The sequence below is a fragment of the Bubalus bubalis genome, chromosome 1 (assembly GCF_019923935.1).
Source record: "Bubalus bubalis isolate 160015118507 breed Murrah chromosome 1, NDDB_SH_1, whole genome shotgun sequence".
NCBI lineage: Eukaryota > Metazoa > Chordata > Mammalia > Artiodactyla > Bovidae > Bubalus > Bubalus bubalis.
In genome coordinates, this window is record NC_059157.1 from 163,522,412 (window position 1) to 163,545,214 (window position 22,803).

A 22,803-nucleotide genomic window follows, 5' to 3' on the forward strand; every position below is an offset into this window, starting at 1 on the left:
TTCCTCTGGTCCAACTGCATTGCTGAAGCAGCAGATAACACTAAGCAGAAATAGTCCCATCCATCATGACCATCATCATCACGATTATCAAAACTATCTTCCTTATGATCATACCAGCGATGCATTTTTTAGGAACACCAAAGTGAAAGCGGACACTGAAACCTGTACCTGGGGAAAGTAAATGGAAAACTGGGTGGCAGCACCAATCGGCGTGTGTGAAAACTTGCTATATGCTGGACACGGTGGTCGAGGCTTGGGATGTGCTAACTTAAGAATATACACGTGCCAGGTTGGACTTGCCAAGGAATTGGTCAACTCGTAGGCCCCTGTTGAAATAAAGATTCATCTTTTTCAATAGTTTTCTGGACTCTTTGTTATTCAAATCCTTATCTATTCAAAGTCCTTGCTGTTTTGCTCCTCTTCAGTTGCTAATGGTGACTGCTTTGGCAATTTTCTCCATACAAGTTCCACAGGTTCAGGCAGCTTCTGCCCCCAAGGGTTCCAGGGCCTGAGTCCTTTAACAACTCACCTACCCCATCAAGTTCCCCACCATTCACCTTTGCTGAAATCATTCACTCAGACCAAGTCAGTGATTCAGAGCTGAGGAAATCAGCTTGTGGCTTTCCTGAGGGAAAATGGCAGGCAACAGCCACTGGACTAGGCAGCCACATGTACTGGATGCCCCTGTGTGAACACTTTGTTAGGCATGTGCTAAGTCGCTTCAGTCATGTCCAACTCCTTGTGACCCTATGGATTGTAACCTGCCAGGCTCTTCTGACCATGGAATTCTCCAGGCAAGAATACTGGAGTGGGTTGCCATTTCTTCCTCCAGGGGATCTTCCTGATTCAGGGGTCGAACCCGAGTCTCTCACGTCACTTGCATTGGCAGGTGGGTTCTTTACCACTAGGCCACCTAGGAAGTCCCTTGTTAGGCATGGGAAAGAGAAAAAAGAAAATGAAGCCCTCTTAGACTTGTCCTCAAAGAATTTGCAGTCCTGTTCAGGAGCTGAGTCCATATGTGGTGCCAAAATTGCAGTGAATGCTGAGAAGGTAACTTATAAACTTAAGAGTACATCATGTGGGGAATTCCCTGGTGGTCTAGTGACTAAGACTCCATGCTTCTAATGCAGAGGGCCAAGGTTCAATCCCTGGTCAGGGAACTAGGTCCCACAAGCTGCAACTAAGAGCTTACATGCCTCAATTAAAGATCCTGCATGCTGCTGCCAAGATCAAAGGTCCCAAGTGCCACAACTAAGGCCCAGCATAGCCAAATAACTAAATATTAACAAAACAGAACAGAGTACCCCAATGGGTTCTGGAAGAGGAAAAGGCAATCATGTGGGGATCATCATTCCCTCACAACAAGGAATTATGACTCTCAGAGAAGCAAATCCATAAGGAAATGCAAGACGCATCTAGACTTGCAGCTAGTGGAAACAGTGGCTGACTTTATTTTTCTGGGCTCCAAAATCACTGCAGATGGTGATTGCAGCCATGAAATTAAAAGATGCTTACTCCTTGGAAGGAAAGTTATGACGAGCCTAGACAGAATATTAGAAAGCAGAGACATTACTTTGCCAACAAAGGTTCGTCTAGTCAAGGCTATGGTTTTTCCAGTGGTCATGTATGGATGTGAGAGTTGGGCTGTGAAGAAAGCTGAGTGCCGAAGAATTGATGCTTTTGAACTGTGGTGTTGGAGAACACTCTTGAGAGTCCCTTAGACTGCAAGGAGATCCAACCAGTCCATCCTAAAGGAGATCAGTCCTGGGTGTTCATTGGAAGGACTGATGTTGAAGCTGAAACTCCAATACTTTGGCCACCTGATATGAAGGATTGACTCATTGGAAAAGACCCTGATGATGAGAAAGATTGAGGGCAGGAGGAGAAGGGGACGACAGAGGATGAGATGGTTGGATGGCATCACTGACTCAATGGACATGGGTTTGGGTGGACTCTGGGAGTTGGTGATGGACAGGGAGGCCTGGCATGCTGTGGTTCATGGGGTCGCAAAGAGTGGGACACAACTGAGCGACTGAACTGAACTGACAATCCAACTCAAGGCAAGAGATACTGAGGTAAAAGTTAAGTTCTGTAATCAAATCCTGCTGACCTTCAAAGTCAGATTCCCTGGGATTCTCACTCCCTTTGCCAGGTTGACATGCCTGTTGTGGAGCCTAGAACTTTCCTAACAGTGTGAGAGCTTCCTTGGTATAATTGTTCTCCAGTTTGTGTATTGCCCATTTGGCAGCTCTGTGATAGTCGCTAATGGCGACCTCCTTCAAGAGGTCTTACGCCACATGCTGCGCCTCCCAGGACTGCTGCTGCCAGAGCCTCTGTCCCTGTGGCAGGCCACTGCTAACCCATGCTTCCACAGGAGACCCTCAAGCACTCACAGGCAGGTCTGGCTCAGCCACTTGTGGGAGTCACTGCTCCTTTCCCGGGGTCCTGGTGTGCACAAGGTTTTGTTTGTGCCTTCCAAGTGTCTCCGGTGGGTATGAAGTTTGCTTTTAAATGCAATTGAGTCCCTCCTACTGTCTCGTTGCAGCTTCTCCTTTGCCCTTGGATGTGGGGTATTTTTTTGGTGGGTTCCAACATTCTCTTGACAATGGTTGTTCAGCAGTGAGTTGCACTTTTGGTGTTCTCGCAGGAGAAGATGAGCACACATCCTTCTACTCTGCCATCTTTTAAAATAAGATGTGTCAAGGGAGTGAAAGAGACTCAACCTGAATTTAGGGGAAAGGAGAGAGCTATGGATGCAGGCTTGACAATGGATTGTATGGTGGGCAGTTTTGAGCAGGGTTCAAACAAAGAGACGTGTGTAGTGAAGGATCCGGCCAAATGTGTTTGGGTTGGAGCCTGGCTGGAGCGGATGAGAACACATTTGTGTAAAAATTTAGGTCAGAAAGCTGTGAAGATGGCAGTTTCTTGAGAGTCCTTGGGTGCTAGATTGACAGCTCAGACTTATTCTTGTGGGTGGTATTTCAAAAGCTTGTGAGCCAAGGAATGATGTCATGAAAATGGGAGTCCAGAAATGAGAGACTGGAGGCACAGAAAACAACTAGGAGGCCACTGAGCACCTTGGGAGATAAGGTCCTGTTGTGTGAGTGGAAGATGGGCTTGAGGAGTAATGGAAGGAAGAAGTGACAGCCCTTGCCATGACTAGATGTGGATGGAGAGGGAGGAGAGAAGGATGACTCAGGGTAGATTTCAGTAGAAAGGGTGGAAGGGAGGATTTGGAGACAGGAGATCAGCTTCAGGAGATCAGTGGAAAGTCTTTGCAAGTGGAAGGATTTACATATCTGCAGGAGTGTAGTCTCAATTGATTATCTTATGAAAGCTGTGGAGTTTCTCTGTGAGATGGGCGGGCAGTAGGTATCACAGGAATTTAAAATGACAAAACTTCTGGCTCACAGGAGAGCAGAGTAGGAAAAAGTACTCTCTCTGATCTAGGATTCCCCTGGAGAAGGAAATGGCAATCCACTCCAGGACTATTGCCTGGAAAATCCCATGGACAGAGGAGCCTGGTAGGCTACAGCCCATGGGGTCCCAAAGAGTCAGACATGACTGAGTGACTTCACTTTCTTTCTTTCTGATCTAGGATTACAAATCCTAGGCTAAGTCCTTTTTTTTTTTCTTTTCTTTTCCCCCCTATTCATTTCATGTACTTGGACAAAATACAGGCATACCTTGGAGATATTGCCCGCTTGGTTCTAGACCACAGGAATAAAGTGATTAGCTCACTAAAGTGAGTTGCTTAAATTCTTTTGGATTCCTCATGTATATAAAAAGGGGCTTCCCAGGTGGTGTCATTGGTAAAGAACCCGCCAATGCAAGAGATGCAAGAGATGTGGGTTCGATCCCTGGGTAGGGAAGATCCCTTGGAGGCAACCCACTCCAGTATTCTTGCCCAGAGAATCCCACGGACAGAAGAGCCTGGTGGGCTACAGTCCATAGGGTCACCAAGAGTTGGACATGACTGAAGCGACTAAGCACACGTGCACACGCATTTTAAGTAAAATTTATGTTTTACATTGTACTGTAGTCTGTTTAAGGTGCAATAGCATTATTCTTAAAAAAGACAATGTACATACCTTAATTAAAAGATACTTTATCACTAAAAAATACTAACCATCATCTGAGCCTTTAGTGAGTCATAAACATTTTGAAATAGTACCATCAAAGTTCCCTAATCATAGATAACCATTCACTAATACAGTAATTGGAGAAGGAAATGGCAACCCACTCCAGTAGTCTTGGCTGGAAAATTCCATGGATGGAGGAGCCTGGTAGGCTACAGTCCATGGGGTCGGAAAGAGTTGGACACAACTGAGTGACTTCACTTTCTTTCTTTCTATAGTTCCATTTGGAGAAGGAAATGACAACCCACTCCAGTGTTCTTGCCTGGAGAATCCCATGGATGGAGGGGCATGGTGGACTACAGCCTATGGGGTTGCAAATATTACTATATTGCACACACATAATATAGTAATAAGGAAAATGTCTGGAATACTGTGAGAATTACCGAACTGTGACAGAGATATGATCTGAGCAAATGCTATTGCAAAAATGGAGCTGATAGTGTTGCATGACACGGTTCAGTTCAGTTCAGTTGCTCAGTCGTGTCCGACTCTTTGCGACCTCATGAATCGCAGCATGCCAGGCCTCCCTGTCCATCACCAACTCTCAGAGTTCACTTAGACTCACGTCCATCGAGTCAGTGATGCCATCTAGCCATCTCATCCTCTGTCGTCCCCTTCTCCTCCCTCCCCCAGTCCCTCCCAGCATCAGAGTCTTTTCCAATGAGTCAACTCTTCGCATGAGGTGGCCAAAGTACTGGAGTTTCAGCTTTAGCATCATTCCTTCCAAAGAAATCCCAGGGCTGATCTCCTTCAGAATGGACTGGTTGGATCTCCTTGCAGTCCAAGGGACTCTCAAGAGTCTTCTCCAACACCACAGTTCAAAAGCATCAATTCTTCGGCACTCAGCTTTCTTCACAGTCCAACTCTCACATCCATACATGACCACAGGAAAAACCATAGCCTTGACTAGACGTACCTTTGTTGGCAAAGTAACGTCTCTGCTTTTGAATATGCTATCTAGGTTGGTCATAACTTTCCTTCCAAGGAGTAAGCGTCTTTTAATTTCATGGCTGCCAGTCACCATCTGTAGTGATTTTGGAGCCAAAGAAGATAAAGTCTCTCACTGTTTCCACTGTTTCCCCATCTATTTCCCATGTAGTGATGGGACCAGATGCCATGATCTTCGTTTTCTGAATGTTGAGCTTTAAGCCAACTTTTTCACTCTCCACTTTCACTTTCATCAAGAGGCTTTTGAGTTCCTCTTCACTTTCTGCCATAAGGGTGGTGTCATCTGCATATCTGAGGTTATTGATATTTCTCCCAGCAATCTTGATTCCAGCTTGTGCTTCTTCCAGCCCAGCGTTTCTCATGATGTACTCTGCATAGAAGTTAAATAAGCAGGGTGACAATATACAGCCTGGACATACTCCTTTACTATTTGGAGCTAGTCTGTTGTTCCATGTCCAGTTCTAACTGTTGCTTCCTGACCTGCATATAGGTTTCTCAAGAGGCAGGTCAGGTGGTCTGGTATTCCCATCTCTTGAAGAATTTTCCACAGTTTATTGTGATCCACACAGTCAAAGGCTTTGGCATAGTCAATAAAGCAGAAATAGATGTTTTTCTGGAACTCTCTTGCTTTTTCCATGATCCAGCGGATGTTGGCAATTTGATCTCTGGTTCCTCTGCCTTTTCTAAAACCAGCTTGAACATCTGGAAGTTCATGGTTCACGTATTGCTAAAGCCTGGCTGGGAGATTTTTGAGCATTACTTTAGTAGCGTGTGAGATGCATGACACAAGGTTGCCACAAACCTTCAATTTGTAAAAAAACAAAACAAAACAACGCACTATCTGTAAAGTGCTATAAAGTGAGATATTCCTGTACTTTAAAATTCCCTAGGCCAGTCTCCTTATCTGTAAAACATTTGTCTTTATCTATTTTATGGGTCTTAGCCCATAAATCACAGCCATTATTTATTAAATACTTCAGCAGGTAACAGAATTTAAGAACTTTATTTCTTAATTTTTAGAATGCCCATTCTTCATTTAAAAAAAAAATTCCAAACTCCAGTAGCTTAAAACAATATTCATTTTATTTGTTCATACTTCTACAATCTGGGCTGCACTGGGCTCTGTGGTTCTGTTGGTTTTGATGCTGATCACTGACTTGTTTGCAGTCGCCTGGTGGGTGGCTGGGTCTGGATGGCTGGACTTCTGTCTCTCCCCTATCTCAGGGTCTCTTCCTCTCCACCTGGTTTCTCCAGCAAAATAGTTGCACTTCTTCCCCACTGGCTCAGATCTCCCCAAAGTACAAAAGCAGAAACTTTCACACCTCCTTAGGGGTTCAAAGAGGGAACTAGCACAGCTGCAGGGCTGCATTTCCAGGTGAAGGTAGGTCACTGGCCAGTCCAGATTTAAGTGGGAGGGACTCCATAAGGGTGTGACCAATAGGGTGGTCCACTCAAGGGCAGCAGTGTCACAGACTACAATAGTATCTCCAATTTGTAAGTGAGTAATCTGTGATTTAGGGAGGTTAAATTACTTGCCCCACATAGAGAATAGAGATAAGCATGAGAGAACAGATAAAATTTGTACACATTTGTCAAGACTCTGATGCTGGGAGAGATTGGGGGCAGGAGGAGAAGAGGACGACAGAGGATGAGATGGCTGGATGGCATCACTGACTCGATGGATGTGAGTCTCAGTGAACTCCAGGAGTTGGTGATGGACAGGGAGGCCCGGCGTGCTGCGATTCACGGGGTCACAAAGAGTCGGACACGACTGAGCGACTGAACTGAACTGACTGTCCCTCAGTATCACTGTGTGTGTGTGTGTGGGGTTGGTTCCAAAAAGAACACCCCCTGAAACCCAAATCCAAGGATGCTCAAGTCCTTTATATAAGAATGGTGCAAAAAAAAAAAAAAAAAAAAGGTGCAGTATTTAAATATAACCTACACATATCCTCTGACATACTTTAAATCATCTCCACATTTCTTATAATATCTAATACAATTAAATGCTATGTAAATAGTTGTCAGAGTGGTATAAATTCAAGTTTTGCTTTTTGGAACTCTGGATTTTTTTTTTTTTTTTTTTTAATCCACCGCGGATGTGGAATCCAAGGGATAAAAAAGGGCCGACTAAAATTTGTTTTAATCTAAAATCTTGTGAGGTGGGTACTGTTATTGTTCCTAATGTAGAATGAGGAAAACTCAGGAATTGAGAGTTGAACTACTTTGCCTCAGGTATTTTCCTCTGGAGATTCATTATACACTTGTCTGCTGTCTCTTACAGGGCACTACCTGATACACATATAGTGAAGTTGCTCAGTCATGTCCAACTCTTTGCGACTCCATGGACACCAGGCTCCTCTGTCTATGGGATTTTCTAGGCAAGAGTACTGGAGTGGGTTGTCATTTCCTTCTGCAGAGAACTTCCCAACCCAGGGATCGAACCCAGGTCTCCCACATTGTAGGCAGATGCTTATATAAGGTGACTGTAAATGTTATTTAATCTGAAACTATTGTTTGAAGCACTGAAGCAAATCTCTTCAGCCACCCACTATCATATCTTATAGACTGGGAACTGGGAGTTTTCCCTTTGAGCTCTCACGTGATCAGAGCCTTTCCCATTTCAGGCGTCTACTCTGTCCTCCATTATCTAGGGCTTGAAGTCTGGCAAGGAGTGACAGCATCCTTGCCCACCCAACCTCAACCTTGATTCTCCCTGGCTGATTGACCTCATGGTTCCCTCAGTAATTTCCTCTTTTCTAGCAACCAGGTATTTCCTACGAAGCAAGACCTTCCTTCCTGGGTGATGACCTCCCTGCAATAGGGCTAGCCCTAAAGGTGCATCCTTTCATTGTCAAGAGGCTTCTCCATTAGTGACCCTTTGGTCCCATTCACTTCCTGTAGTTCCAAAGCGAATTCCCTATTGCTGCAACTGGTGGCTTTTGAGAATAGCTGCAAAGACGCTGCTTCCCGTGGAGTGACCTGCAGCAGCCTCCCCTTCCCTCTGCTGGTCCTGTGGGCAGAGGACTTGCTGAGGGAAAACAGTTTCAGAGTTTCCTGGAGGAGCCATGCTCTGCTTGCCTTTGATAGTGATCTCTCAGGCAGCCTTGATTTTTCCCAGTCTGTGAGGAGCACACCCTCCGATATAGATAATGAAGAAGGGGGCTCACATAGGTGCCCTCTGCTCTATTTTGGGCAGTGACAGGGAGCAGCCATTCAGGGAATGTGCTTTGAATACTCCTACCCTTTCCATGGCAAAACTATAGGATGGCCTTGTCTTTCCCATACACTTTTCTCCTTCACAGCAACTCCAGATTTTAATTTTGATTTTGTTCTACTCTAATAAAAATGTGGAGGCACAATACTTGCACTTTTATTTAACAAAAAGGTATGTAGGCAGGTATGTCTGCAAAGCGCTTTACATATATTGTCTCATGTGACTTATTTCATAAGCTTATGTTTGAATCCAGTAGGGTGGGGTGGGGTAGGGGTTTTCTGAAGCCGAATTTACCTCGCACACCACTCTCCTCTTTCCCCCGACGGGAGGGGACAAGGAAAAGAAGGAATCGAGCTGCTTCGGAGGGCCAGGCTGCCCCCTACTTCCCGCAGCTGTCTTGCTAGGCCAGATCTAGAAGCAGGGGGTCTCCATCCCACGCCCAGATCCAGTCGGTGGGAGGGTGGGTGGTTTTTTCCGGGTCACTGGCGCACCCTCTCAATTCCCAGCCACCTGTTCCGGTTCCATCCCGGTTCCAGGCTCTCTGGAGGGCGTCAGGGACATTCCAATCCTCCCACGACCCGCGAGGATGTCGCGGGAGCGGTGGGGGGGCGGGGGCATGCTGTCCCTTTCCAGCACCGAAGATTTGCCCAGGTTTCTTCTCAACCCCTGGTGACCCGAGTCACCCTGGAGAGGAAAAAAGAACTGATAAATGGTTTCAAGCTTGTTTGTTTACAGTGAACTAGTTGGCGAAGTCGCATCCCTAGCGACAGAGGCACTTTCTGGGCACCGTCTGCGCACGAGCAGACAATTGAAAGCCAAACAGCCGAGATGCCTCCTCGCCAGACCAAATATGGTCACATGCAGCCTCCCGTGGAAAGGCTGGCCTCGCTGGTGTCTCCCCGCGTCGGAGCGTACCCGGGCCCGCCCTTAGAATCACTGATCAGTGCCGCGCTCCGGGCTCCCGGCCTCGGTACCCGGCACGGAGAGAAGGCGCGGCACCCAGGACCCGCCCTTCTTCTGTCTGGGCCCCTTACTCGCGTGTCTTCCGCCGCCCCCAGCCTGGTTTCGGTCCACAAGTCCTTGATTAAACAGGCTCGGGCCACTTTCCCTTTGATCCCGCCCCAAGTCCGTGGTAAACTCAAAGGAATGCAGATCCAGGGTTCCGCGAGAGAGGTCAGCGCGACCAGGAGGAGTGGGTGGGGGGCACCCATCTCCTCTTATCCTGCAGAGTACCCAGCACGCCCAAGGTTTTCTGGTGCCAGGGTGGAAGGAGGAGGAGGAGGAAGGGGAGGGACGAGAAGGGGTAGGCAGGCTCGGGACTTGGAGGTAATGCATAATTCAACAGCTCAACTTTCGGAACCGCCTCTTTCCTGGGAGTGGGAGTTTGCTCCAAACTTTGTTTATGGGACAGTCCGGGATCCGCGGCGGCCGCGCAGTCTGCTTCTCCGCCTCTCCGCGGAGCGCGAGCGCCTGAGGCCAGTTCGGGGGATGTGAGAGCCGAAGCCTCTCGGCTGCCAGACACCGAGTAGGGTCGGGATTTGCCAGCCGGGCCCCAGCTCCAGCCCTGCAAGCTCGGGACGCAACCGAGCGACCCAGGCCTAACGGCGAGTTCGGGCGGGACGGCGGCCACCGCACGCCCAGACTCGGCTTCGCTGCGCGCCCAGGTAGTGCCCGCTGGCGCGCGCCCGCTCACCCCGCACCACGCCAGGGCGCCCGGCTCCTCGGGCTTACCGAGTGGAGACGTCTTGGAGTTGGCTCGGGTTGAGACTTTGAGGGCGCTGCCTGCTCTGTGAAGTTTCGACCTGTCCTTAGACACCAGCAGTTTCATTAGCGTCTCCAGTGCAGTTAACTCCCAGCAGACACCCCCTCCCCCTTTCCTGGTAACTTCTTGGCTTCAAGAAAGTTGCATAATTCTGGAGGCCAGGAGGGACCCCCTCCCCCATCCCGCTGGTCTAAGTGCTGGGTGTCTGGGATCCCGAGGCGGACACCTATCTGTCTCTTCTCTCTATTCTCCCTTTCAATTCTCAGACCTTCAATAAGAAGCTAATCTGACCTCCTTTCTCCTAGCAGAAGATGAATCCGGCTTCGGCGCCCCCTCCGCTCCCGCCACCCGGGCAGCAAGTGATCCACGTCACTCAAGACCTAGACACGGACCTCGAAGCTCTCTTCAACTCGGTGATGAATCCCAAGCCCAGCTCGTGGCGGAAGAAGATCCTGCCCGAATCGTTCTTCAAGGAGCCTGACTCCGGCTCGCACTCGCGCCAGTCGAGCACCGACTCGTCCGGCGGCCACCCGGGGCCCCGACTGGCCGGCGGCGCCCAGCACGTCCGCTCGCACTCGTCGCCCGCGTCCCTGCAGCTGGGCACGGGCGCGGGCGCCGCGGTCAGCCCCGCGCAGCAGCACGCACATCTCCGTCAGCAGTCCTACGACGTGACCGACGAGCTGCCGCTGCCCCCAGGCTGGGAGATGACCTTTACGGCCACTGGTCAGAGGTACTTCCTCAAGTAAGTCAGCCTGGAGCAAGAGGGGGACACAGAGTCACAATACCCAGGCCGCTCGCGCTTGTTCTTGTGCGTGTTCGTGACCGTGCGTGCGTACTTGCGTGTGGGTGCCTGCGTGTTAATGTGTGTCCTTGCACGGCTTTTTTCCAGAAATCTGGGAGGCTGGAAGTGGGAGTTAGTTTTAGGGTGTTGGAATTGTAAGGGATCAGAAGCTGGGGATGGTGGAGTTCATCCAGGATCCGGGAAGTTGCGAGATTTTCAGGACATGAAAATTCTTCGAGGTAGAAGAAAAAAGTACTTGGGCAGAATTCTCGTGAAACACCTAGATGACTATGCGTTGAGTCTGGAGTACTGATACTGGAGTACTTTGACTTCTGGACCCAAACTCTTATTCCCTTTCCGGCCCACTCTAAGTCAGGTAACTCCTAGCCTGGTGCACTGCGATGTGACATCAAGATAGTTCTAGAACAGAACTGAGGCTTGGGGAGGAGAGAGGAACTTCTGTTACTGGAGGTGGTCTGCTGTCTCTCCACTGGAAAAGGGAGCATTCACTGACTTAGGCCTTACAGCTCCCAGTTCGGTGACGTAATGACCATACAGCACCCCCCAGTGATGTAATTAGGAACTGCGTGGTGAAGTAGTTGTGGGCTGGACAAATCAGTTGTGTGGAAATTGGGTCAGGAGTTCTATTGTGTTGCACTTGGTAACCTAGAATATCATCGATCAGGAGCTGCTTTGTAGTATTTCCCGACAGGTTGTTCTGGCTTTTCGATGTAGTGAATTTTACATTCGAGTGGAATTAGACTGTGTAGAAAAATGTATTCACGGGCATAAAGAAGGTTGCTTCAGTTGTGGTACCCTAAAATAATTATGTTCTGGAGGAGAAGCCAAGCTAGAACTTGAAACATAACCAGTGAGGTCATGGGGGGGTCAGGCCATCAATGGCCTGGATAGAAGTCCTGCCAACTGGAGCACTTGGTTCAGGATTGCCTGCACTGGCTGGCTGTTGACTGCCGTGGAGGAAAACTCGTTTTCTGAGAACTTGCCTTAGACTTTATTTTAAAGCCTATATATATATAAAATAGAGTAGTTTAGAAGTTGTTATGTGCAATTTTAATAAGGTAATATTTGATACTTTGATTGCTATGAGAGGCTGCTGCTGCTAAGTCACTTCAGTAGTGTCCGACTCTGTGCGACCCCATAGACGGCAGCCCACCAGGCTCTATGAGAGGACCTGATAACAAATACACAGTGATGGATGGAGGCTTATAATAGCCAACCATTTGACTCATACTGGTAGCCAGTTATTTCTTCTCCATCCCAAAGCTGTTGACATCTTGTGCAAGGAGTTCTTTGTTATTGGTGGGGTTGATCTAGCGCTGAGAAGCCCTTGTCCGAAACAGAGTTGCTGATCGTTTTAGTCCACAACTGGTCTTCTGGTTATTGAGTGCTAGTGTGGACACATACTGAGTGCTTTGATCTAAATAGTTGGTGGAATTCAAGTATGTGATGTAATAGCATGACATTTTTCTAAGTGTGATGATATTGTTCTAAAGGATGGCATTAGTTTATATACTGTGTGTATGTGCAAAGTCATTTCCAACTCTTTGCAACCCTATGGACTGCAGCCTCCCAGACTCCTCTGTCCATGGGATTCTCCAGGCAAGAATATGGGAGTTGGCTGCCTTGCCCTCCTTCAGGGGATCTTCTCGACCCAGGGATTGAACGGGCATCTCTTGTGTCTCCTGAATTGGCAGGCAAGTTCTTTACCATTAGCTCCAGCCCTTATATACTATATAAAGGTCTGAAGCAGCATGTTGTGTTGCTTACTTAGGTAAATGCAGTTTTGAATATGTTATTGTGACTTTTGTAGAAATGGACTTAGTAGTACATACAAATAGAAAAAGACCCAATATTTTACAATAATTTTGGAAAATATTTTTGGTCCCAAATGATTTTTGAACTATGTTTATATATATATATACATACACAAATATATATGATATGCGATCGGTATAACTGGTTGCTAAAAATAAGAAATAAGAGCTAGTCTTGCCTAATGTCTGAGGAAAGCTAGGGGAAAAGATCCCTAAACAAAAGCAAAACAAAAGAATTCTCTTTTATACACATTTTGAATGATTGGAGTAGCTCAAAAATATGTTCGTGAAAAGTGGAAGTTAGCCTTGGGTTTAGAAAAAATTGATCTGCTACATCTGCCTTATCCCCCCAACTAAAGCCACTCCTTGGCTTCCCGGGTGGCTCAGTGATGAAGAACCCACCTGCAATCCAGGAGATGAGTCAGGAACCATGGGTTTAATTCCTGGGTGGGAAAGATCCCCTGGAGAAGGAAATGGCAACCCACTCCAGTATTCCTGCCTGGAAAATCCCATGGACAGCCCATAGGGTCGCAAAAGACTTGGGCACAACTTAGCAACTAAACAACAACAATAACAGAAAGCCACTCCTCAGTCCAAAGCTGGGTGAATCTCCTTTGTACAGTCAGTGATGACAACAACTGGAAAAACATGTAGATAATAGGTCTGTAGGCTTGAGCTGATAACAATCCTTGACAATTGTTGGCCAAGTAGCTAAGGGAATTTAAGAAATTAAATCACTGTGATCATTGTCTTTTGAGATAAAGAACTCTTCCAAGAGTTCTCTGAATTTCTTTCAGAGCTTTGTTAAAGTTGGAATAAGGTAAATGTTATATGTCATATTTTGTTTCATCAAGCAGTGTATCTTGGTGGATTTAAGTAGAAGCTTGGAAAATGATGGCAGCTGACCTTGGATTAATTTTCATAAAAATCTGCCCATGACTTTGCACCATCATCTGTGAAATGGTGCTAGCAGTAGAATCGTATTCTTGATTCTCTCAGGAGTAGAGGGCTTTATAAATAAGAAATCAAATCATTTCATAATTGACAAGGTCATTTTTTAGGGGAAGGTTAGAAAATTGAGGCCAGGGAAGGGTATCAACATGACTCTGGGAAAGTCATGTGCTTATTTATTGGTGGACTGGCCCTCTAATCTGTTGCCTTTACTTCAGGAGCAATTTTCCATTTTCCATGCCCCACTTAATCCCCATGTCACTTCCCCAGTTGAACAATGAGCTATGTGGGATATAAAGCCTGGACATCTAAGAGGCTTTAAACAGTTTTTGTCATTTTCTCAGGTAAGATTGTTCTTATGTATACAATGTAATTACTTTCTGACACCTGTTAAAGGACACCTTTTCTCAGTGTTCAAACCTTCCCTGTGATGTTAGGGTGCCATTTAACTGTGGGCTGGATGGAACCAGGCCATGTTAAAACGCAGGGCCTCTGAGATGACTGCAAAGTTTCTGCTGTTCTCTACAGCTCATAAATCAGGTTGGGGTGTGGAGGTGTTGGGCTCTCTGCTACAGGGTTTGAACACTGATCACATTAAAATTAAAAAAAAAATGTCTGGTTATAAATGGAATACATTTGGTGTATCTAGACCAGAATATAGAGAATTACAAAGAAGAAAATGATCTGGCTTCAGTAGAACGTTCCATTCTTACAGAAAAATTGTATTTGAATAACATATTCTATAAGAGAATATATCCCTACTCTTAAATATAATTCCAACTGTAACATTTGCTGCCACTCCCAGGTTTTAGTAATAATTTTAGTGTTTAGCCTTTTCTGTAATGTGTGGTAGAAATTTATTTTTGTCAAAATTTCTCAAGGCTCACGGAGGCAACTTTTAAATTTTTTAAAAAACTGTTTCTGTATTTAATTCTTAGATTGTTACCTTCTTAACCCTTTAAGTAATATGCTTTTACCACTATTGTTATCAGTATTTAACTCCTAATAAGAAAATAAGAAGACTCTTGAGAGTCCCTTGGACTGCAAGGAGATCCAATCAGTCCATTCTAAAGGAGATCAGTCCTGGGTTTTCTTTGGAAAGACTGATGCTAAAGCTGAAACTCCAATACTTTGGCCACCTCATGCGAAGAGTTGACTCATTGGAAAAGACTCTGATGCTGGGAAGGATTGGGGGCAGGAGGAGAAGGGGACGACAGAGGATGAGATGGCTGGATGGCATCACTGACTCGATGAACGTGAGTCTGAGTGAACTCCGGGAGTTGGTGATGGACAGGGAGGCCTGGTGTGCTGCGATTCATGGGGTAGCAAAGAGTCAGACATGACTGAGCGACTGAACTGAACTGAACTGAACTGAAGAAAATGAGAAATGTAGCTCCTTAAAATGTTTCTTTTTTCCTCTCCCAAGTTTGATATTTACATTATTTTGAGTTTGTCTGTTAGGTCACCTTCGTTATTTTCTGGAAACTTTTGACAGTATTTCTTGACTCCCCATTTAGTAAGTCAAGGAGGTTTGGGTGGCTGGCAGTTCCACAGTTTGCTTTTTGTCTGTGACACCTCAACATTCCAAAGCTCTGAATCCATGACTAATAAAGATTTTGTGCTTTGCCCCCCAATTGACTGTATTCGTAAATTCTTCTTGAAGTTGAAAAACCGGAAGCAACATTTAATATAATTTACTGCCTTGTGTATTAGATTGGGTCTTAGACTTGCACACTGGGTCTGGTGTCCGGACTCCTGAGACACTCTGGAGGATATATCCAGCAACAAAGTCAAATGGATTCTTTCTTTTCACTCTTCATCAGTTGTTTAAATTTGTGTCACCTTTTAGTTTCTTCATATTTGGACCTTGACTTTCTTACAGATTTTTTTTCTTAGTATTTCTAATCGCCTTTTTATGCATTGATATGTTATTTGCCTTTATTATGATCTCAAAATGTTCTAGGCTCGCAATCCCCTTGGTTGTCAGGTTTCTTTTCCTTAAGCTTTTATGTCCAGATTCCTTAATCTTTGTGTCCCATTCTGGTTTCTCTCTAGACCTACAACAGGACTCTCATCCTAGGACTTCTCTTTCTTTCCATGGCTAGAAAAGCTGAAGTACAAACTTCAGTAACTTCTTGAGATGTTTGTGGGAGGTAAAGTTTTCAAATTCTTTTCAGTTTGAAAAGATTTCGTTTAAAATTGTTGTTTAAGTTTTACTTTTCTTAAAAAAGAACTGACTCTGTCTGGTTTTCTCTGTTTACCTTTCTTTGGTTGACTAGATAATGTTGTTGTTTTCATGAAGAGCCTTTTGTCAATCAAAAAAAATTATTTGCTGCCTTAGTTTCCTTGTCTGTAAAATAAGGATCATAATACCTATTTCATGGTATTTGGAAGATTAGATAACATACCTGAAGTGTCTGGTACATAGTCGAATTTCAGTACAAGTTCATTCTTGCCTCCTCACATGCATACTCTTGTCTACCTGGCCAAAATCAGATGCAGAGACTTTGGTAGTAGGGTAAACTAATTTTGGCTCTTAATTAAGGTTTGGCGCTGAATGACAGCCTGGATCTGGAATTGCAAGCTGATTTTTAAAGTTGAAAATAAGAACTGACAGTCCATCTTTGTGTTAAAAAAACCTAATTAGGGATGCCCACCATGGGGCATGGTGGCTTTTTGCTGCAGCATCTTGGGCAAAAGGTATCCAATCACTTCTGAGGAAAGTCTACTTTCTGATTTTTATAATTTGGCTTGTGGCTGCTAGTTTTGTGTGTGGGCTGGGGTTGGAAGGGGAGTGGGATTGAGAAGTGGGGAGAGATGAGAAGGGGAGGTAACTGACATGTGTTGATTATCTGTTCTATGCCAGAAGAGGCGGGGAGCTGAATTGGTGCTTCTCAGGGAGATCAGAAGCACCCATGGAGCCCACTCCTGACACTTGTGTGTGGAAACTTTATTCAGAACCCTAGGTGCTTTTCACACATTCTTTCTTTTAACCCTCACAGTGACCTGTGAACAGGTACATATTATTATACCATTTTACTGTTGAGGAAACTGAGGCACAATAAGGTTGAGTACATGGCCCAGAGTCACATAACAGGCACGTGGCAGAGATGGGATTAGATTTGTGATTCTCAAACCTGTCCTACCCTTGTATTCTGTTGCCTCATGCCAATTAGTGCCCATAATTAGTCCCTGTAATTAGGTATCCTTGGTGACCAGATAACTTTGGAGTGGTGGGTGGAGCATTAGGGTTTGCTTCCAGGCTCAGTCTGGGCAATCAGATTTGGAGCTCTCATTGTTGGAGAGAGAGCAAGAGAGATGATAAAGCAAATCAACCAGAAATGGGTGGTCTATCGACAATGACTATATTTTCTCATTGAGATTTTCACCATTCATGAATCCATACCATTTTGCAGGGAACACAGCTGTGACATGGCGGGAGGATGACCTAGTTTATGCCAGGATTGGATGTGTTCCTGATGAAATATAGTTAGGTAATGTGAGTAAAGTAGCTTAAAGGAGAAAAGGGTACTTCTCATTGTTTTTATAATTGCAGAGATTGATTAGGAATAAATTGCTTAAAGGGTTGAGTGATCTTAATTTCTGTTTGTTGACAAATCGAGTTAAGACGAGTAGGAATTATACCCTTATCATCCTTGTCTTTCCTTTCCTCCCTCCTGTGGTCAGGAAATATCTAACCACAGAAGAAGGTGATGGAAGTAAAAGAACCCACCAATCCACAGGATAATTTTATTTAAAAGTGTGATTTGGAAGACTGAGGGTTGAAGTAATAAACTTATTGTTGAAGGGCAAGTTCTGAGGGGATGGCCCGTTCACTGGGGGATTGTGAATACTTTAGTGCATTGAAATATCAGCAGAGCAGTTTTCCAAAGTGTATTCCTTGGAACCCTAGTCCACTCAGGTAAAGACCAATAGATTTGAGATATGTTGCATGCTCTATCCCTCTTTTGGAATTTCACAATACGCATTAATGATTCCAGAGTCACTTATTACAAAGCTAGTTCATTTTTAAACCAATATTTCACAAGCATATTTAATTTTTGAACATTTTACTCCAACTGTCATCTCTTACCATCCACCCAGGAATGTTCTGTAGACTTTGGGAAGCCTTTTTGTGACCTTCACTATTCTCTAGTTGAGAGTTTCATATTTAAATCAAGTTATAGTTTTTCTTTTCAGTATGCTTTGTGTACGTGTTAGGCTTTCATTTGTATTTCTTGGTTTAATAGTCAGTTACCAATGCTTAGAGATAAGAAATGGCCTTAAATATCAAACAAGTGGGGTATAACATAAAAAAGACCCAACAGTTATGGTACCTTGTGTAAGTATCATAATCCTGATACTATTTAAAAAAGTATGTGTGTGTCTGTCTGATAGAGGGTTCCATAAACAAAGTGTTTTCAATGGTCATTTGTGGGATTATGGAGATTTTTCTTGTCTAGTTTCTGTTTTCCTGTATGTTCCAAATGTTGCACAATAAACATAAATCAGGATAAGTAGGGTAAAAATCACAGGAGAGAGCAAGCACAGAGGCAAGGGAAGATGGAGTGGTAGATTTGGGTAGATGTGTAGGGCATGAGGGAATCTGAAAGCCTTAGCTCAGTAACTGAAGCCTGGAGCTTTTGTTACCAAGGAAGTCCTCTTTGGGAACTACCTGTGTTTTCCTTGTTTTGGGTTCTTTTCTTTTTCTTTCTTTTTAAAAAGTTTTTATTGAAGTGTAGTTGAATTGCAGTGTTGTGCTAATTGCTGCCCTGCAGCAAAGTGATTCAGTTATGCACGATAGTGTCAGTCCCTCAGTCGTATGACTCTTTGCAACCCCATGAACTGGGTAGCCCGCCAGCCTCCTCTGTCCATGGACTTCTCCAGGCAAGAATACTGGAGTGGGTTGCCATTCCCTTCTCAGGGAGATCTTTCCAACCCTGGGATTGAACCCGGGTCTCCTGCATTGCAGGCAGATTCTTTACTGTCTGAGCCACCAGGGAACATATTTGACACAGTAATTGCTAAAATCTTAACCAAAATTTCTCCATAGAAGTCAGGATAAGAAGTAGACTTGATGGCAGCAGATCTTCTGAATTTCCTTTAACATATTTTTTACTTGCATGCTCTCTTTCTTGGACTTCTAGTTTTTATTTAATGTTCCATCTAGACACAGCAGATGACAAGGGGAAAAATGATGTTCGATGAAGTGAAATCAGCAATACATGCCAAGTGCTTAGTGCCATGCCTGGCTCCCCTGAAAGTTTACTTATTCCTGTTCTTGTTCCTGGTTGAGATGGTGATGGGGGCTGCGCGCTCCCACGGCCTTGCCTTTGTGCTACCTTAAATCTTAACTGGTTCAGCATCTACCAGGAAAAATCACTGCACTGCTCTTACGTGCCCGTTAAGGGCACTGTGTGGAGAGGGGAGAAATCGGGCAGGTTTTCAGACCCCAGGCAGCTGACAGTCTAGCTGGAGAATCGTGACGAATACAGACACAATCAGGCTGAAAGCCTCTTTCTGACCTGTGCAGCTGCTTTCCCAGCTTGGAAGCGCTTTGAGGTGTGTCCCAATAAGTCAGTCATTTCTATTATGGTTACACATCTGAAACTTCCAGCTGGCCTGGATGGCTTTTAGTTTCTCCCATTGGCTACACTCCTTCTGGCCTCAGGAACTTGGCACAAGCTGCTATCTGTGCCTGGAACATTATTTCCCCACTTTTTGCCTGGTTAACGCCCACACTACCTTCAGGCATCAGCTTAGGTGCCAGCCCTGCAGGAGGTTTTCCCTGACTCACAGCCCCCGCACTGGCTTAGATGCCTCGGCTAGGTTCTCCCATAGCCCTCCGTGTCTCCCCAGATTAGCGCTGCTGCTGTATCACTGTGTGTTTTTATTTGTGTGTGTGTGTGTGTGGTTTTTTTTATTTTTTGGCTGTGCCTCACCGTGTGTGCAATCTTAGTTCTCCAACCAGGGATAGAACCCGAGCCCTCTGCAGTGGAAACTCGGCTGTCCCAACCACGGGACTGCCTGAAATTACCCTTATTACTGATTATTTATTTCTCTTTCTTACTACACTGTAACTTCCACGAGGGCAAGAGTGGATGTTTTCCTTGCTTTGTCATTGTATGACCCGAGCACAGTGCCTGGCACATAGGTAGGTGCTTGACAAGGAAAGAATCCTGTAATATTTTCTTTTAAATCTTTGCAAGCTTACAGCCTGGAATTCCTTGTAGGAATCTTCATGTTCAGGAATCATATCTGTCCCCTGCCTGGACTGAAAATTTAGAACCCTAGCTCGATGTACTAAATGCAGTGGTGAGGAAGATGGATGAAGGATGGGTATTCAGAAATGTTGTGGGGTGCCAAAACAGAACATGTTCACAGGGGGGAAATGTATATACTAGATTTTTTAAATTAAAAAATATATTTCTTTGTGATGGATTTTCTGCAAATACTGAAATACTGAATATTTGTCTGTCTCCCAATTTGTCCATGAAAAACCTTTCTTGGGGTTCATGGGTTGAGGAAGCAACTGTGAAAATCCGTTAATCCATCAAAAAAAGTAGAAAACACAAGCAAAAGAAATATAACCCAAGTGAACAAACATAACTTTTACTGACTTGATTTTATCTTTGAATTTCTTTTTAAAACATGACACTTGGGGAATTCCCTGGTGGGTTGGTGGTTAGGACTTTGTGCTCAGACTGCTGGGGGCTCAGGTTGAAACTTGGTTGGGGAAGTAGGATCCTGCAGTCCCCCTCCCCCCCCCCCCAAAAGATGGCTTTTTAATATACTCTCATCAAAAAATTTAAGCAGAGCTGAAGAATGTAAAGTGAAAAATAAAAGTACTCCACCCTCTAGTTTTACTCAATGGAATCACTGTTCACATTTGCTTGTGTATCTTCCAGGGATTTATTATGTATACACATGACCTCATTTATACTTGCATCAGTTGGTTGTTTGGGGATCTTGGGAACCACAGCTTAGGTGGTCTCTTTTTCTGGTTGGTCTTCACACACCCTCAGGACTGAGTACAGATATGAGTTAAATTCTGGAGAACTTCATGAGGTTCTTGATGGGCAAAAAGCCTCATTGGGGTAACTATAGTTCAGAGACTGGGATTTGGCTTTGTGGTTTGGAAAATTGATGTTCTTGATGCTCCAAAACCGATCAGGATGTGGGTTGTACTGGGATGAAATGGGGATAGACATTTTAACTGCAGTTTCAGAATTCACAAGCCATAACTTGAATATTCTGCCACTCTGGAATGAAGGTACTCACTCACATGAGTGACTCAGTCGTGGGGGAATTGCTTTGGTGGTGCTGGAAAAGGGAAGAAGTGAAATCAGTCATTTGAGGGCTAGTGAAATCATTTCAGGGACACTAGAGAGGTAAATTGGATAGGATTTGGTAATGGAGGAGATAAGGGCTGTGAGAAAAGGAGATGAATGGGAAATTTTCAGGTTACTGGCTGTATAATGGCTTGAATGGTAGTACTTCTTGTTGTAATGAGCAGTATTGGAAACTTTAAAAGAGGCTGAGAAACATTTTAACACGTTAAAGATACCCAGATCAGATCAGATCAGATCAGTCGCTCAGTCGTGTCTGACTCTTTGTGACCCCATGAATCGCAGCACGCCAGGCCTCCCTGTCCATCACCAACTCCCGGACTTCACTGAGACTCACGTTCATCGAGTCAGTGATGCCATCCAGCCATCTCATCCTCTGTCATCCCCTTCTCCTCCTGCCCCCAATCCCTCCCAGCATCAGAGTCTTTTCCAATGAGTCAACTCTTCGCATGAGGTGGCCAAAGTACTGGAGTTTCAGCTTTAGCATCATTCCTTCCAAAGAAATCCCAGGGCTGATCTCCTTCAGAATGGACTGATTGGATCTCCTTGCAGTCCAAGGGACTCTCAAGAGTCTTCTCCAGCACCACAGTTCAAAAGCATCAATTCTTTGGTGCTCAGCCTTCTTCAAAGTCCAACTCTCACATCCATACATGACCACAGGAAAAACCATAGCCTTGACTAGACGGACCTTTGTTGGCAAAGTAATGTCTCTGCTTTTGAATATGCTATCTAGGTTGGTCATAACCTTCCTTCCAAGGAGTAAGCATCTTTTAATTTCATGGCTGCAGTCACCATCTGTAGTGATTTTGGAGCCCAGAAAAATAAAGTCTGACACTGTTTCCACTGTTTCCCCATCTATTTCCCATGAAGTGGTGGGACCGGATGCCATGATCTTCGTTTTCTGAATGTTGAGCTTTAAGCCAACATTTTCACTCTCCACTTTCACTTTCATCAAGAGGCTTTTGAGTTCCTCTTCACTTTCTGCCATAAGGGTGGTGTCATCTGCATATCTGAGGTTATTGATGTTTCTCCCGGCAATCTTGATTCCAGCTTCTGTTTCTTCCAGTCCAGCGTTTCTCATGATGTACTCTGCATAGAAGTTAAATAAACAGGGTGACAATATACAGCCTTGACGAACTCCTTTTCCTATTTGGAACCAGTCTGTTGTTCCATGTCCAGTTCTAACTGTTGCTTCCTGACCTGCATACAGATTTCTCAAGAGGCAGGTCAGGTGGTCTGGTATTCCCATCTCTTGAAGAATTTTCCACAGTTTATTGTGATCCACACAGTCAAAGGCTTTGGCATAGTCAATAAAGCAGAAATAGATGTGTTTCTGGAAGTCTCTTGCTTTTTCCATGATCCAGCGGATGTTGGCAATTTGATCTCTGGTTCCTCTGCCTTTTCTAAAACCAGCTTGAACATCAGGAAGTTCACGGTTCACATATTGCTGAAGCCTGGCTTGGAGAATTTTGAGCATTACTTTACTAGCGTGTGAGATGAGTGCAATTGTGCGGTAGTTTGAGCATTCTTTGGCATTGCCTTTCTTTGGGATTGGAATGAAAACTGACCTTTTCCAGTCCTGTGGCCACTGCTGAGTTTACCAAATTTGCTGGCATATTGAGTGCAGCACTTTCACAGCATCATCTTTCAAGATTTGGAATAGCTCAACTGGAATTCCATCACCTCGACTAGCTTTGTTCGTAGTGATGCTTTCTAAGGCCCACTTGACTTCACATTCCAGGATGTCTGGCTCTAGGTCAGTGATCACACCATCAAGGGAGATATATATATATATATATATATATATATATATATATATAT

At 44.9% G+C, this 22,803-nt stretch overlaps 1 protein-coding gene across 2 annotated transcripts in view; it reads left to right on the forward strand.

The window, feature by feature from the left end:
* Nucleotides 1–9,686: 9,686 nt before the first annotated feature.
* Nucleotides 9,687–22,803, forward strand: part of WWTR1 (WW domain containing transcription regulator 1) — a 146,539-nt gene continuing 133,422 nt past the window's right edge. The window contains exons 1-2 of one of the 2 annotated variants that reach the window (XM_006063117.4): nucleotides 9,687–9,968; nucleotides 10,372–10,808. In XM_006063117.4, coding sequence (XP_006063179.1) covers nucleotides 10,378–10,808 — 431 coding nt within the window. In that variant the 5' untranslated portion in view covers nucleotides 9,687–9,968; nucleotides 10,372–10,377. The remainder of the gene's footprint in view (nucleotides 9,969–10,371; nucleotides 10,809–22,803) is intronic. The other variant, XM_006063116.4, reaches the window with a different exon arrangement.